The sequence below is a fragment of the Notamacropus eugenii genome, chromosome 2 (genome assembly GCF_028372415.1).
Source record: "Notamacropus eugenii isolate mMacEug1 chromosome 2, mMacEug1.pri_v2, whole genome shotgun sequence".
NCBI classification, from domain to species: domain Eukaryota; kingdom Metazoa; phylum Chordata; class Mammalia; order Diprotodontia; family Macropodidae; genus Notamacropus; species Notamacropus eugenii.
The window spans coordinates 304,876,604-304,888,838 of record NC_092873.1 but is presented as its reverse complement, the minus strand read 5'-3'; the positions used below and the strand labels follow the sequence as shown (position 1 = coordinate 304,888,838).

The following is a 12,235-nucleotide window of genomic DNA, read 5'->3' as shown; positions in this document are numbered from 1 at the left end:
GGCAAGGAGAGACAACCCACTATTCCCTCGGCTTTCAGAGACTTACCATTCTCCAGGTCCTTTCTACCTCCCAAACCACTGGGTCTCCTTCATAGGAAGTGCTTCCTTAATGTTTATGCTTCTCCTCAGACACAGATATCCATCTCAGTTTAGGGAATGACATCAAACACACTGATGTCTCAAGCTCAATATCTTTCTTTCCAAACCTGCTCCTTCTCATTCAATTGTATCTGGGAACAGCACCACCATTTACTCAGCCTCCTATTAGTAAGATGCTCTCTAACTCTTCCTTCTCAATTGTTCAAACAATAAACATTTATTAAGTACCCACTATGTACAAGGTACTTTTCCAGGTCCTTGGATACAAGTGAAAGAAACAATCCCTATTTAGAAGTAATATAAGTTCATATATAAACATGTGCAGCATAAATATAAAGTGGATACATAAAAATACATATAAAGTAATCAAATACAAGGTGGTTTGGGAGTGAGGGCACTGGCAGTTGGGGAAGTATCAGGAAAGGTTTCATGTACAAGGCTTGAAAAAAACTGGAAACTCCAAGGGAGTGGCCATTGGTTGGGGAATGACTGAACAAATTGTGACATGTGAATATAATGGAATATTATTGTGTTGTCAGAAATGACAAAAGAGATGGTTTTAGAGAAACCTGAGAATTCTTATCAGTTATGGACTGATGCAGAGAGAAATGAGCAGAACCAGGAGAATAATTTATAAAATAACAACACTGTAAAAAGCAAAACTTTAAAGACTTAACTAATGAGGAAGCATGCTACCCCACCTCCTCAGAGATGACAGACTCAGCATACAGTAAGACATACATTTTTAGATATGGTGAGTATAGGAATTTGTTTTGCTTGACTATGTGTATTTGTTACAATGGTTTTGTTTTAGTTTTTTTAAGGGGAGGAAGGTAAAAACAAAGAGAAAGGATAGGAATAGGATTCCCCCCTCCCTGACTAAAAGTTGAGAAGGAATCCCAAACAAGCAAAGTTTCATGTTGAATTTATTATATGCTTTAAAAGAAAGCAAGCTCTGCATAATGCAAATTTGAAATTTCATATACAATCCTTTCCTGTGCCACACTGTATGTTGAAATGAAAAGAAAAGAGAAAGTGGTGCTTACGTTGCATCTTAAAGCAATATAAGGATTCTGTGAAGAAGAGGTAAGGAGACAGTGCATTTCAGGCACATGGGATGGCCAGTACAAAGGTAAGGAGACAGGCAATGGAGTAAATGTCCTGTATGAGGTACAGAAAAGTGAGTTTGACTGGAGAGTGCAGGAGGAACAGTAAAGTCTATTAACACTGTGAAGATAGGTTGGAGCTAATTTGTAAAAGGTCTGAAAAGCTAAACAGAGGAGTTAATATTTTGTCCTATTGGCAGAAGGGAGCCACAGGAGCTGAATGAATAGGGGAGTCAGTCATGTGGTCAGATTTGCCCTTAAAGATAAATTACTGTGGTTGCAGAGTGTAGGATGGATAGGAATGGGGAAAGATGGAACAGGGAGACCAAAGAGTCATACCAAGGAATATGTTAAAATAATCTATATAAGAAGTGATGAGGGCCTGCTTCAAATACAGAAGAAGGAAGATGCCAGAGATGTGCACTGAGAAACATTTGGCAGTGGACTGGATATATACGTGATGAGGAAAAGTGAGACATTGAGAATAATGGAAAGGTTAAAAACCTGGGAGACTAGAAAGCTTGTAGGGCCTTAAACAAAAATAGTGACTTTAGGAAGAGTGGAGGAAAGAATGCCAATGAGTTCACTTTTAGACACGCTGAGTTTGAAATATCTTTGGGCCATTCAGTTTTGAAATGTCCAATAAGCAATGGCTGATGTGAGGGACTTATGTTGGAGAAAGCCTGGGGCCACATATAGAAATCTGGGCATCATCTTGTTAGAAGTAAGCCTAACAAGCCCCCATCAGTGAGAAATATGCTCACCTTAAATAAAGAGCAATACCTGTTGTGAAATCAGGAAAGCTTTTATTAATCTTTATGTCTATTCCCCTTGTATGGATGGGTAGCCTCCTCCAGTAAGGTTACAGAAAGACCACAACACATACAGGAAGATGGGGCTTCTTATACTGTTTTCTGAACTTTGGATCTCCCTCAACACTGTCCCCTGGCCATGTGACTCCATGTTCTCCCCTCTGATAGCCCCTTCCTCACACAGCTCCTTGGGCCTGTGCATTACTTTCTGACCTCTAACCTGTTCATGCTAGGTCACAACCTTTATCACTTAGGAATGTGGACAACAGAACTTTCTTACTTCCCACAATCTGCAGCAACAAGAAAATGAAACTTAGGAGAAATGATGTAGAGAGAAAAGAAAAGAGGGCCTTAGGAAGAATGATACGGATGATGAGTCAGCAAAGGAATCTGAGAAGAAATGTATAGAGAAGTAGGAGACCCAGGAGAAATCACTGTCTCTCCACTGTCCTAAAAACCTCAAGAAAAGTTTATCTAGTCAGAGATGATGAACAGTGGTAAAAGCTGCAGAGAAGCAGATAATGGACTGAGAAAAGACCATCAAATTTTAAAATTAAGAGATAGTTGGAGATTTTAGAAGACAGCAGTCGTCTAAGTAATAAAGTTAGTGGTTATATTGCAAAGGACTGAAAAGCAATAGGAGAGGAAGTAGAGGCAAGGAATAGAAAGCTTTTTCAAGTAGTCTGGTTAAGAAAGGTAAGTGGGTGATAGCTTAAGGGAATAATAAGGTCTAGTAAAGTTTTTTTTTTTTTAATGATGGGGGAAATTTGGGTTAGTACAGAGGCAGTAGAGAAAGAACCAACAGGGTTCTGAGAGGTTGAAGATTTGAGAGATAACTGAGGAAACAATCTGCTGGAAAAGACCAGAGAAGACAGGATCATGTACATATGTATACAGGTTGGCTGCTGCCAGGAAATCTCTGATTTGCAGCAGGGAGGCATAGTAGAAGTCAGTTACCATGAATCTGTAATGTATCCAGTGAACAAACTTGTAAGATTTTCTCCAACTGCATTTATCAGCTGGTAGTAGAGGCAGATGGCAGGAGACATCCAAGGCTGAGGTTTGGCAAGATATGAATAGTGACAGGACCAGGAGGCAAATGAATTGAGAGCAGAAGACAGTGTAGAATGTCTAAATAATAAAAATAATAAATAAACAAAATACTAGACCAAGATTAGAAGGGGAAGAAAGTGAAGTCAGAGAAAGTGTAATGTTGTGAGAAAGCAGTGAGAGAAGGATTGGAAATCTCCACAAAGTTTAAAAATAGGTTTAAGAGGAGTGAAGTATAGGAAAGGTAGAATGATAGGAGATTATGTTTTTTTAAAAAATCCACCTTTTTTTTTTCAAGTTCAGTTTAGTTTTTGGTCTAAAAGCCCTTTCCAGATGGTTTGCCCCCTTTCCCCTCTAGAAAGGTAGGTAATAGATCAAGGACAAAAGATTTTTCTTAAGGAAACAGATAAAAGGTGGAAACTAAATAAAAAACAAAGAATAACTCCACCAAGTTAACACAATCACAGTTTTTACCGCATAGCATAGATAGATAGGGTTCTAGATTCAACTAAGGCTGAGGGCAGTCTTCTCCTTCACCTAAGGGGAATGGCCAGTAACCCACTCAAAAGTGGATCTCCTAGCCTCCTTTTCCCACTTCAGTCCATCTTCCATCAAGAGATCAAATTGATCTTTCTAAATATGGTCAGTCCCAGTCACTCTCTTGTTCAATAAACTCCAGTGGCTTCCTGTCATCTCTAGGGTCAAAAATAAAATCCTCTACTTTGCTCCTAAAGCCTTTATAATAAAATCCTTTCCCTGTTTTTCAAATCTTGTCACAACTAACTACTTACCACATACTGCTAGATTCCTGTGACACCAGCCTCCTAGCTGTTCTTCACACAAGATACTCCTGACTCCAGGCATTTTCCCTGGCAGTCCCTCAGGTCAGAAATTCTCTCCCTTCCCATCTCTACCTCCAAGCTTTCTCCAAGTCTCAGGCTTCCAAGAAGGCTTTCCCAATCACTTTTAATGCTAATGTCTTCTTTTTGTGATTATCTATGATTTATCCCATAGATATCTAGCCTGTTCACAGTTTGCATATTGTCTAAGACTAATTTCCTTGGGATCAGGCAATGTTTTTGCCTTTCTAAGCTTGTATACCCAACACTTAGCATATTTTGTTCTTTAGTCAGTCATGTCCAATTCTTCATGACCCCATTTGAGGTTTTCTTGGCAAAAATATTGGAGTGGTTTGCCATTTCCTTTTCCAGATGAGGAAACTGAGGCAAACAGGGTTAAGTGATTTGTCCAGGGTCACAGAATGTAATTAATGTTTGTAGACTTGACTTTACCAAAGAAAGTCCCCAATTCTCTTTGAAGAAAATGTTCAGAATATTCCAATATTCAGAAGAGATTTTGAAAGTCAATAAAGGGTTCAGTGCAGTTCAAAGCAGGAGCACTAGATACGGAGTCTGGAGGTTTGAGTCTAAATCTGGCCTTAGATACTTACAAGCTATGTTGAGTCCAGGGCAAGTCACTTAACTGCTTTCTGCCCCAGTTTCCTCATCTGTAAAAAGGCAATAACAATACCTATCTCTCAGGGCTGTTGTGAGAATGAAGTGAAATGATATTTGAACAGCTTTGTAAGCCTTAAAAGTAATACATGTATGTGTGTATGTGTGTGTATATATATAGCCATTATTTTCAATAGAAGAGATTTTTTGATACTGTTCACAAGGAGTCCCTTTTAAATTACTGAAGGAAAGAACGAAATAATGACCATCATTATTTAAGTAACCTGAAATAGTAACCCAAAATTGTATTTTAATATATTGTGCATATATTTTTCAAGATTACTATAATGTTACCTCTAATTGAGCTCTGTGATGGCAAGCAAAATAGGATCTTTTGCTGTTTTTGTTTCAGTATAATCAAGTGCCTCTGACCGAATCTTGCTTTTATCAATCAAGAGTCTTTACTAGAAGCACAGAAAGGAGAGTTTCTTTAACTATAAACAGTATATGTATTTGTATTGTTAATTATTTTAATGTGATCAAAGATCTTGCCTGCCCATTAACGGGAGTTTGATTAGGGAAGATTTGTAGGAACCCCACACCTCTCAACTCAAGGGTTGGCTTGCCTTTTGACTCTAAAAAAAGTATAAATACTCTGAGGGTGAGGTTTTACTTTGGGGCTTACTGACTGGAAGTGTTTGTTTGGTCAGATGAGGGCTCTGGGAAGCTGATAAATGAGCCCCATAGCTTTGAAAACCCAGATGTTAGTGCTTCCCTCTCTGGTTAACTATGGTCAGACAGTTGGACTTATTTGTTGAATTCTGGCAGAGGAAGCCATGTCTGTTGATCTTTTGATTTCTCTGTATTTTCTTTGAAATTCAGGGTGCTGACTCCCCAGAAGAGGTGAATGACATATGTGCTTGGTTAAAGGAATGATATATGTGCTTGATTACTGTGACTGTTAACCCTTTGAAAGTTGTTTTTCTTTTATGAATGCAGATCTAAGAACCTGTGATAGCAGGCCCCCCTGTGTATGTTGGGGTGCTTACTGTTACAATCTCTCACTAAGCCAGTATCACTTGAATGTTAAATTAAATTGTCAGACCTATGACTAAAATGCAGAGTACAGCCTTAATATTTTTTTTCTTAAATATCAGATGTGGGAAGACCAGAGTTGCTAATCAGGCAAGTGGAAAACTTGCGGGTAATGATGAAATCTAGTGGTGAAGTGAAGGTATAGGGCTCAGGAGTGGGGAACCTATGGCCTCAAGGCCACATGTGGTCCTCTAGGTCCTTGAGTGCAGTAGCCCTTTGACTGAATCCAAACTTCAAATAACAAATCTTGGATTCAGTCAAAGAGCTGTACTTGAGGACCTAGGGGGCCACATGTGGACAAGAAGCCACAGGTTCACCACCACTGAAGGTCATTAAAGAGATTAAGGAAGTGGAAGGTTACAGAATTTGAGGGAACATGTATGTGATCAGCAAAGTCCCCTACCATAAAAGTAGGAGTTGGGGAGGAGAGATAATGATGAGCTAGATGCTAAATTTCTTGATAAAATGTGAGAATGATTTGGGGGTTAGTATTCTATAGCCTCCATAATTTGGACAAGAGAAAAAATTCTGATTGAGTGGGCTTTCAAAGGAGGCAAGGATTGAAAGAGGTAAAGAGAAAGTCTGAAAATGACAGTAGGGAGCAAAGCTTATTCAGATTCATGTCTTCATTGCCTTCTAGACTCCACTCCTGACTTTACTATTTTGACCTCTGCACTGAAAGTATAGGCTACCCTGACACCTCTTATTTGGATAGTGCCTAGGGTACCCAAGCCTTTTTTCTGAAGGAGCTACAGTCCAGACTCAGCATTTCCTTCCATGTGCCTACTCTCTCCCTCTATTTTTCAACTTCTTTTTAGGTAGAGTCTTCCACTATAAGAAGGTAAACTCTCTGAGGACAGAAACTTTCTATTCCCAGCACTTAGCACCAAATCAAATACTAGAAAACATTTAATTAAAGGCTGGTTGATTTGACTGAACAAACTCCCTCCAGGAGAAGCAGGGGATTTGAAGTTAGGGGTTGGAAAGGGTTGGTGAAAGAAGATAGTAGTCAGTGTTAGAGAGGGATAGCCATGTATGCAGTGTAGCCAAGGTGAAGCCAGTTCTCACTGAGGGTAGGTAGAAGGAAGGAATTTGAGAAAAAGGGTTACAGGATGAAGGGGAAGTGGTTCATATCTTAACAGGAATTCCAGAGGGCATAGTGGAAGATGGGCAGGATTGAAGTGGAACAGGAGTGGGATGGGATTGGAGTAAAAGAAAGGGAGGAGAGGATCATGAATAGTTTTCCCCCAAATGGTTGGTGAGTGATTAGTATGAGCATGCAGAGAGAAAATCGAAGTCATGGGGATAACTCTGTTTAAAGAGGAATAATGAAGCTTCACTGTTCATTTCCCATTAGTTACCAAGTTCTATAGATTCTCTCTCTAGCATCTGTCCCTCCTCCCTCTATCCCTAATACAGACTTCCTCATACCATTCAGAGTAATGTACCAGTTTCCTAACAGATGTTCCCAACACCTTAATAAATTAATCCTTTACATCACTGTGGAAAGAACACACACACACACACACACACACACACACACACACATCTGACACACTTTTTTGCTTGTGCCAAATGAAGCAAAAGGAATAAAACCAAACTCAAGCATTCAAATACTAAACAGAGAACAACTCTTGATGGGATTGGTCACATTGTTTGAATGCCAAATGTACAGTTGCCTAAAAGATTATTTTATGGAGAACTCACAAAAGGCAAGTGTTCACATGATGTTCAGAAGAAGTGATACAAAGATACTCTCAAGGTCTGTCTGAAGAATTCTGAAACTGATTATGTGACATGGGAGACACTGGCACAGGACTGCCCAGTATAGCTTGCTTGCATCAAAGAAGGTGTTGTGCTCTATAACTGAAGCAGAATTGCAGTAGCTCAAAAGAAATACAAGATGTGCAAATTTAGAGAATGCACATGGACAATTTGTGCCTGACCTATGAGAGAGCATTCTGAGCTTGTACTGGGGTCTGATCAGCCACAGCACGACACACTGCACCTTGACTCCCAACAAAGTGATGTCATTTTGGTCTTCTTCAAGAATGAAGGACAACAACCAACCACTCCATTGCATTTAGATGCCACAATTTGTTTATCCATAACTCAATTTATGGGCACCCCGCCGCCAGATTCTCATTCTTTGCCACCTCAAAAAGAGCTATAAATATTTTGTACATCTTTAGAGTTAGTTTTGTTTAGGACTAATTCTTCCCTCAATCTACTCTCCCCTCTAATTCCTCCTGTTCCTTTTTCCCTCCTATTTCCCAATAGAGTGAAATGTATTTCTATGTGCATGTGTATTCTATATTCCTCCTTCCTTTGATCAGTTCATATGGAGTGAAGTTCAACTGTCAGCTGCTCCCCTTATTTGTAGAGATGTTTATTTTTAAACCCTGATTGTGTGAGTTAATTTTCCCTAACCTTCCTTTTTCCCCTTCATCCCTCTAATGTATTCCTCTTTTCCTCTCATTCCATTCTTCTGTTAAGATGAAGAAATAACAGAACTACTCTCAGGTCTTGTATAATTAATCTCCTTCTATGACCCCTGAAGATGACAGGGTTCAGAGGGAACGAATGCATCATCTCCCCATAAAAGTAAGAAATTTATCTTCATTTAGCCCCTTATCGTTTTTAATTCAGTCTTATCTTTTGATGTTTATCTTCACTCCTGGATTTGAACTTAAAAGTACTCTATTTCAATAAGGGTCCATTTTTTCCCCCTGTAGCATTATGTTCAGTTATGCCAGGTAAGCTATTCTTGGCTATAAGCCTATATTCTTTACCTTCTGAAATATTATATTCCAAGTTCTCAGTTCCTTTACAGTGGAGTCTGCTAAATTGTGTGATATTGTGCCATATCAAACTACCAAAAAATTCATCTGGAAGAACAAAAGGTCAAGGATATCAAAGGAGTCGATGAAAAGAAATGTGAAGGTAGTGGAGCTGTATCATATCTCAAATGGTATTATAAAGGGGTCAATTATCAAAACAATCTGGTACTGGCTAAGAAGTAGTGATAGATCACTGGAACAGATTTGGGATACATTACATTATAGTAAATGGCCATAGTAATCTAGTACATGATAAACCCCAAAATCAAAGCTTTTGGAACAAAAACTCATTATCTGACAAAAACTGCTGGGAAAACTGGAAAACGGTATGGCAGAAACTAGGTATAGGCCAACATCTCACACTATATGCCAAGATTAAGATCAAAATGGGTATATGATTTACACATAGAGTGATACCATAAGTAAATTATGAGAGTATAGAATAGTTTATTTGTCAAATTTGTGGATAAGGGAAGAATTTAAAACCAAAGAAAAATATAGATAGCATTACAAAATGTAAAATAGATAATTTTAATTATATAAAATCCAAAAACTTCGGCACAAACACAATAACAATTTATTACTAACTGTGACTCTTCAGTACTTGAATTCTTTCTGGCTATTTGCAACATATGTATATGTATATACACACACATATATATACATATATACATACATACACATATATATATATATATTTTTACTTGGAACTTGGGATTTTTTCTATGATGTTTCTGGGAGTTTTCATTTTGGATTTTCTTTTAGGAGATGACCAATGGATTGTATCTCTACTTTGTCCTTTAGTTGTAAGAGATCTAGGCAGTTTTAAGATTTCTTGAAATAGAATGCTTAGGCTATTTTTTTAGCAAAGGGGTTCAGATAGTCCAGTGATTCTTAATTATTTTCTCCTCAATCTGTTTCCCAGGTCATTTGTTCTTGCTGTGAAAATCATATATTTTCTTCCATTTTTTTCCAGTCTTCTGACTTTGTTTTAATATTTTTTGTTGCCTCAGGGAGTTATTGGCTTCTATTTGGTCCATTCAAATTTTAAGGGAGTTTGATGCTTGGGTAAAAGTTTTGTACCTCTTTGTGCCAAGCTGTTAATTTCCTTTCTAATTCTTTCTATTACAGTGCTTATTTGTCTTCCAATTTTTTCTTCAAGCACTCTCATTTCATTTATAAAAACATTTTAAATGCTTGATTCAAGTTGAGTTTGTTCCCAAGCTGTGGTTTTGTGTTTTGGTTTTTTTTTCTGTAAGGCTCTGCTTAAAGATGTTTTAGAATCATTCTTTTTTTCTCAATTTGTGTATTGAACTCCCCTACAACTATAATAGGTTTGGGCTGGTCCTGTTCCAGTTTTCTTGGGGGTAATGTGTATTTAATTGTTCCAGAATCTCAGGGCCAGCTCAGGCTGGGGACCTGCAAACTTTCAGAGTTCCCAAAAAGGTCTAATACAGGGCAAAATCTAACTGCGACCCCTCCCCTGGTCTGAGCTGTACAAGTTACTGACTTGGGTTTCAGTCTGAGCAATAGTAGAATGCTGCTAGACTCAGCCCCTATCAACTAGTTGTATCTAAGTGATAGATTTATAGACTCCTCTTTAGTCTGAGTTTCCTACCCTGGTTATTCCCCTAAAGGCTTGGCTAGAAGCTGTAATTGAGAGAATGTTTGCCCTTGGAGGTCTTAGCTACATCACTGCTACTTGTTTCTGAACTTCATTCTATCTTAATACATAGCCCAGATCCTACTTGGTAACATCACCCTTCCTCCCACCCTCAAGCAAAGGTCTCCTTTTCAGTATATTCTGGAATTGTGACCAGAACTGGATGCAGGGCCATAAAGCCATCACAGCACCTTGACATAGGTCTGGGACCTCAGCTTGCTCAGGTGCTCTCACTACACATTGGAGCCCTCTGCATGTGGTATGTTCCTGGCCTGACCCATCCTCAGTGTCCAAAGACCTCCATATCTGTTTCTCTCTGCCAATCCTAGATTGGATAAAAGACTAAATTATTCTTGGTTGTAAACCTCCATCTTTTCTCTTCTTAAACTCTTACAATCAAGCTTCTTACCTAATAATTCCACTTAAACTGTTCTTTCCAAAGTTACTAATGATCTCTTAGTGGCTATACTGTTAATGTAAGGTTAATGGTGGGTGGTGGGGAAGAGTTAAAGATCTTTCCCCACTCGATGATAGGCCTCAATACCTTTTGTTAATTTCTATTGAGGCACTGGGTTAGAGGGTCACCCTCCAGTGCGGAAAAGTGTATAAATACTCTGAGGTAAGGTTTTACTTTGGGGCTTACTCATTGGAAATGTTTGTTTGGCTAGATGAGACTCTGGGTAGCTACTAAGGAGCCCTCTGGATTTGAAAACTCAGATGTTGGTGCTTCTCTCGCTGGTAACTATGTATGTATGTAATGGTCAGATAGTTGGATCTGTCTGTTAATCTGTGATATATGTATTGCTTATGGTCAGACAGTTGGAAGCCCTGTCTGTTGGTCTGTATTTCTGCTTTATTTTCTCTGTTGGTGTATTGTTTGATTAAAATGATTGTTGACCCCTCAAAAGTTACTTTCCTTTTAGAAAAGGAAAGTATATATGCTGGGGTCCTTGCTGTTACGTTTGCCAAATCCAATGGCCTTTTTTCAATCCTCTTACTCCTTGACCTCTCTGTAGCCTCTGACACTGCTGATCAAGTAGGAGAAAAGGTCTGAGATACCATTCTCTTGGATTTTTTTCCTACCTATTAGACTGCTCCTTCTCTATCTCCTTTGCTAGACTTTTGAAATATTTTGGAATTCTGAACAGCCCATTCAATAGATATCAACAGACTTTAGAACCCCAGATAGCAAATACTATTGTTCTTCTAAGTCTCTATCCTTCCTTTTTCAGTTTTCCATAATTCTTCATGATCTCATGATTTACAGAAGTTCTATTCTGAGGGTAAATGTCACTGAACAAACCATGAGTCATCATGACCTCCCAGAATTATGTATCTATCAGGTTCCACAGTTCTTCTGAAGGTCAATTCAAATCACATTAAAAAACAGTAACAATTTACTGTTGCAGTAAATATACATTTTGATCTTTTCTCAGGGAGCATGGCTTTGGGCACAAAAGGAAGAGTCAGTAGAGGACTATAGAATGATTTAGCACTCCTTGGTCTATGTTCCAAGACAGCTTAGGCAGCTCTGGAATTAGGATAACTCCAGAATCAGCTTGCGGTTACGAATGCTCCAGATTTACCTTCCTTTATATGAACAGATCCAGCAAATGTTATTAATCTGCTCAAAGCCCTTCAGTAACTTCTTATTGTCTCCCCAATTTAATTCAATAAACATTTATTAAGTACCTACTAGGCAGAAACCATAGTACCAGGTGCTGACAATATAAAGACAAAAAACAAAAGTCCCTGCATTTTAGGAGCTTACATTCTGCTGGGGATGCAACATATAAACAGATAAGGAACACACATGAGGGGAGATAAAATGCTAATAACCAGGTGATCTAGATATAGTTATCAAAGGATGTATAGATAAACTTTAAAGGATGCTAACCATTCTGAGGAACACTGGTGTAGGAGGTAGTACATTCCAAGCATATGAGGCAGTATAAAGGCTCAGAGAAGAGATGGAATGCACAGTTAAGGAATAGCAAGTAAGCTAGTTTGGTTGGTACATAAGAATAAATGAAGAAGAGTAACAAAATAACTCAAGAAAAGTAGGCTGGATCATTTCTCAAATCTATAGAGAACAATCAAATTTATAAAAATAAGA

At 38.4% G+C, this 12,235-nt stretch overlaps 2 protein-coding genes across 10 annotated transcripts in view; one reads left to right on the top strand and one right to left on the bottom strand.

Annotated features, from left to right (window-relative positions):
- Positions 1 to 12,235, bottom strand: part of PRUNE1 (prune exopolyphosphatase 1) — a 48,207-nt gene that overhangs the window by 21,355 nt on the left and 14,617 nt on the right. Inside the window, exon 1 of one of the 5 annotated variants that reach the window (XM_072644744.1) lies at positions 47 to 66. The exons of the other annotated variants lie outside the window; for them this stretch is intronic. Within the exon in view, the coding sequence (XP_072500845.1) occupies positions 47 to 49 (3 nt within the window). The 5' untranslated portion in view covers positions 50 to 66. Of the gene's footprint in view, positions 1 to 46; positions 67 to 12,235 lie in introns of those variants that run through there. 5 annotated transcript variants of the gene reach the window in all.
- The window catches only part of MINDY1 (MINDY lysine 48 deubiquitinase 1), a 43,318-nt gene continuing 31,754 nt past the window's right edge, over positions 672 to 12,235 (top strand). For 2 of the 5 annotated variants that reach the window (XM_072644751.1, XM_072644747.1), the window contains exon 1: positions 673 to 853. The gene's annotated coding sequence lies outside the window, so the exon portion shown is untranslated. Of the gene's footprint in view, positions 854 to 12,235 lie in introns of all 5 variants that reach the window. The other 3 variants (XM_072644748.1, XM_072644746.1, XM_072644749.1) reach the window with 2 other exon arrangements.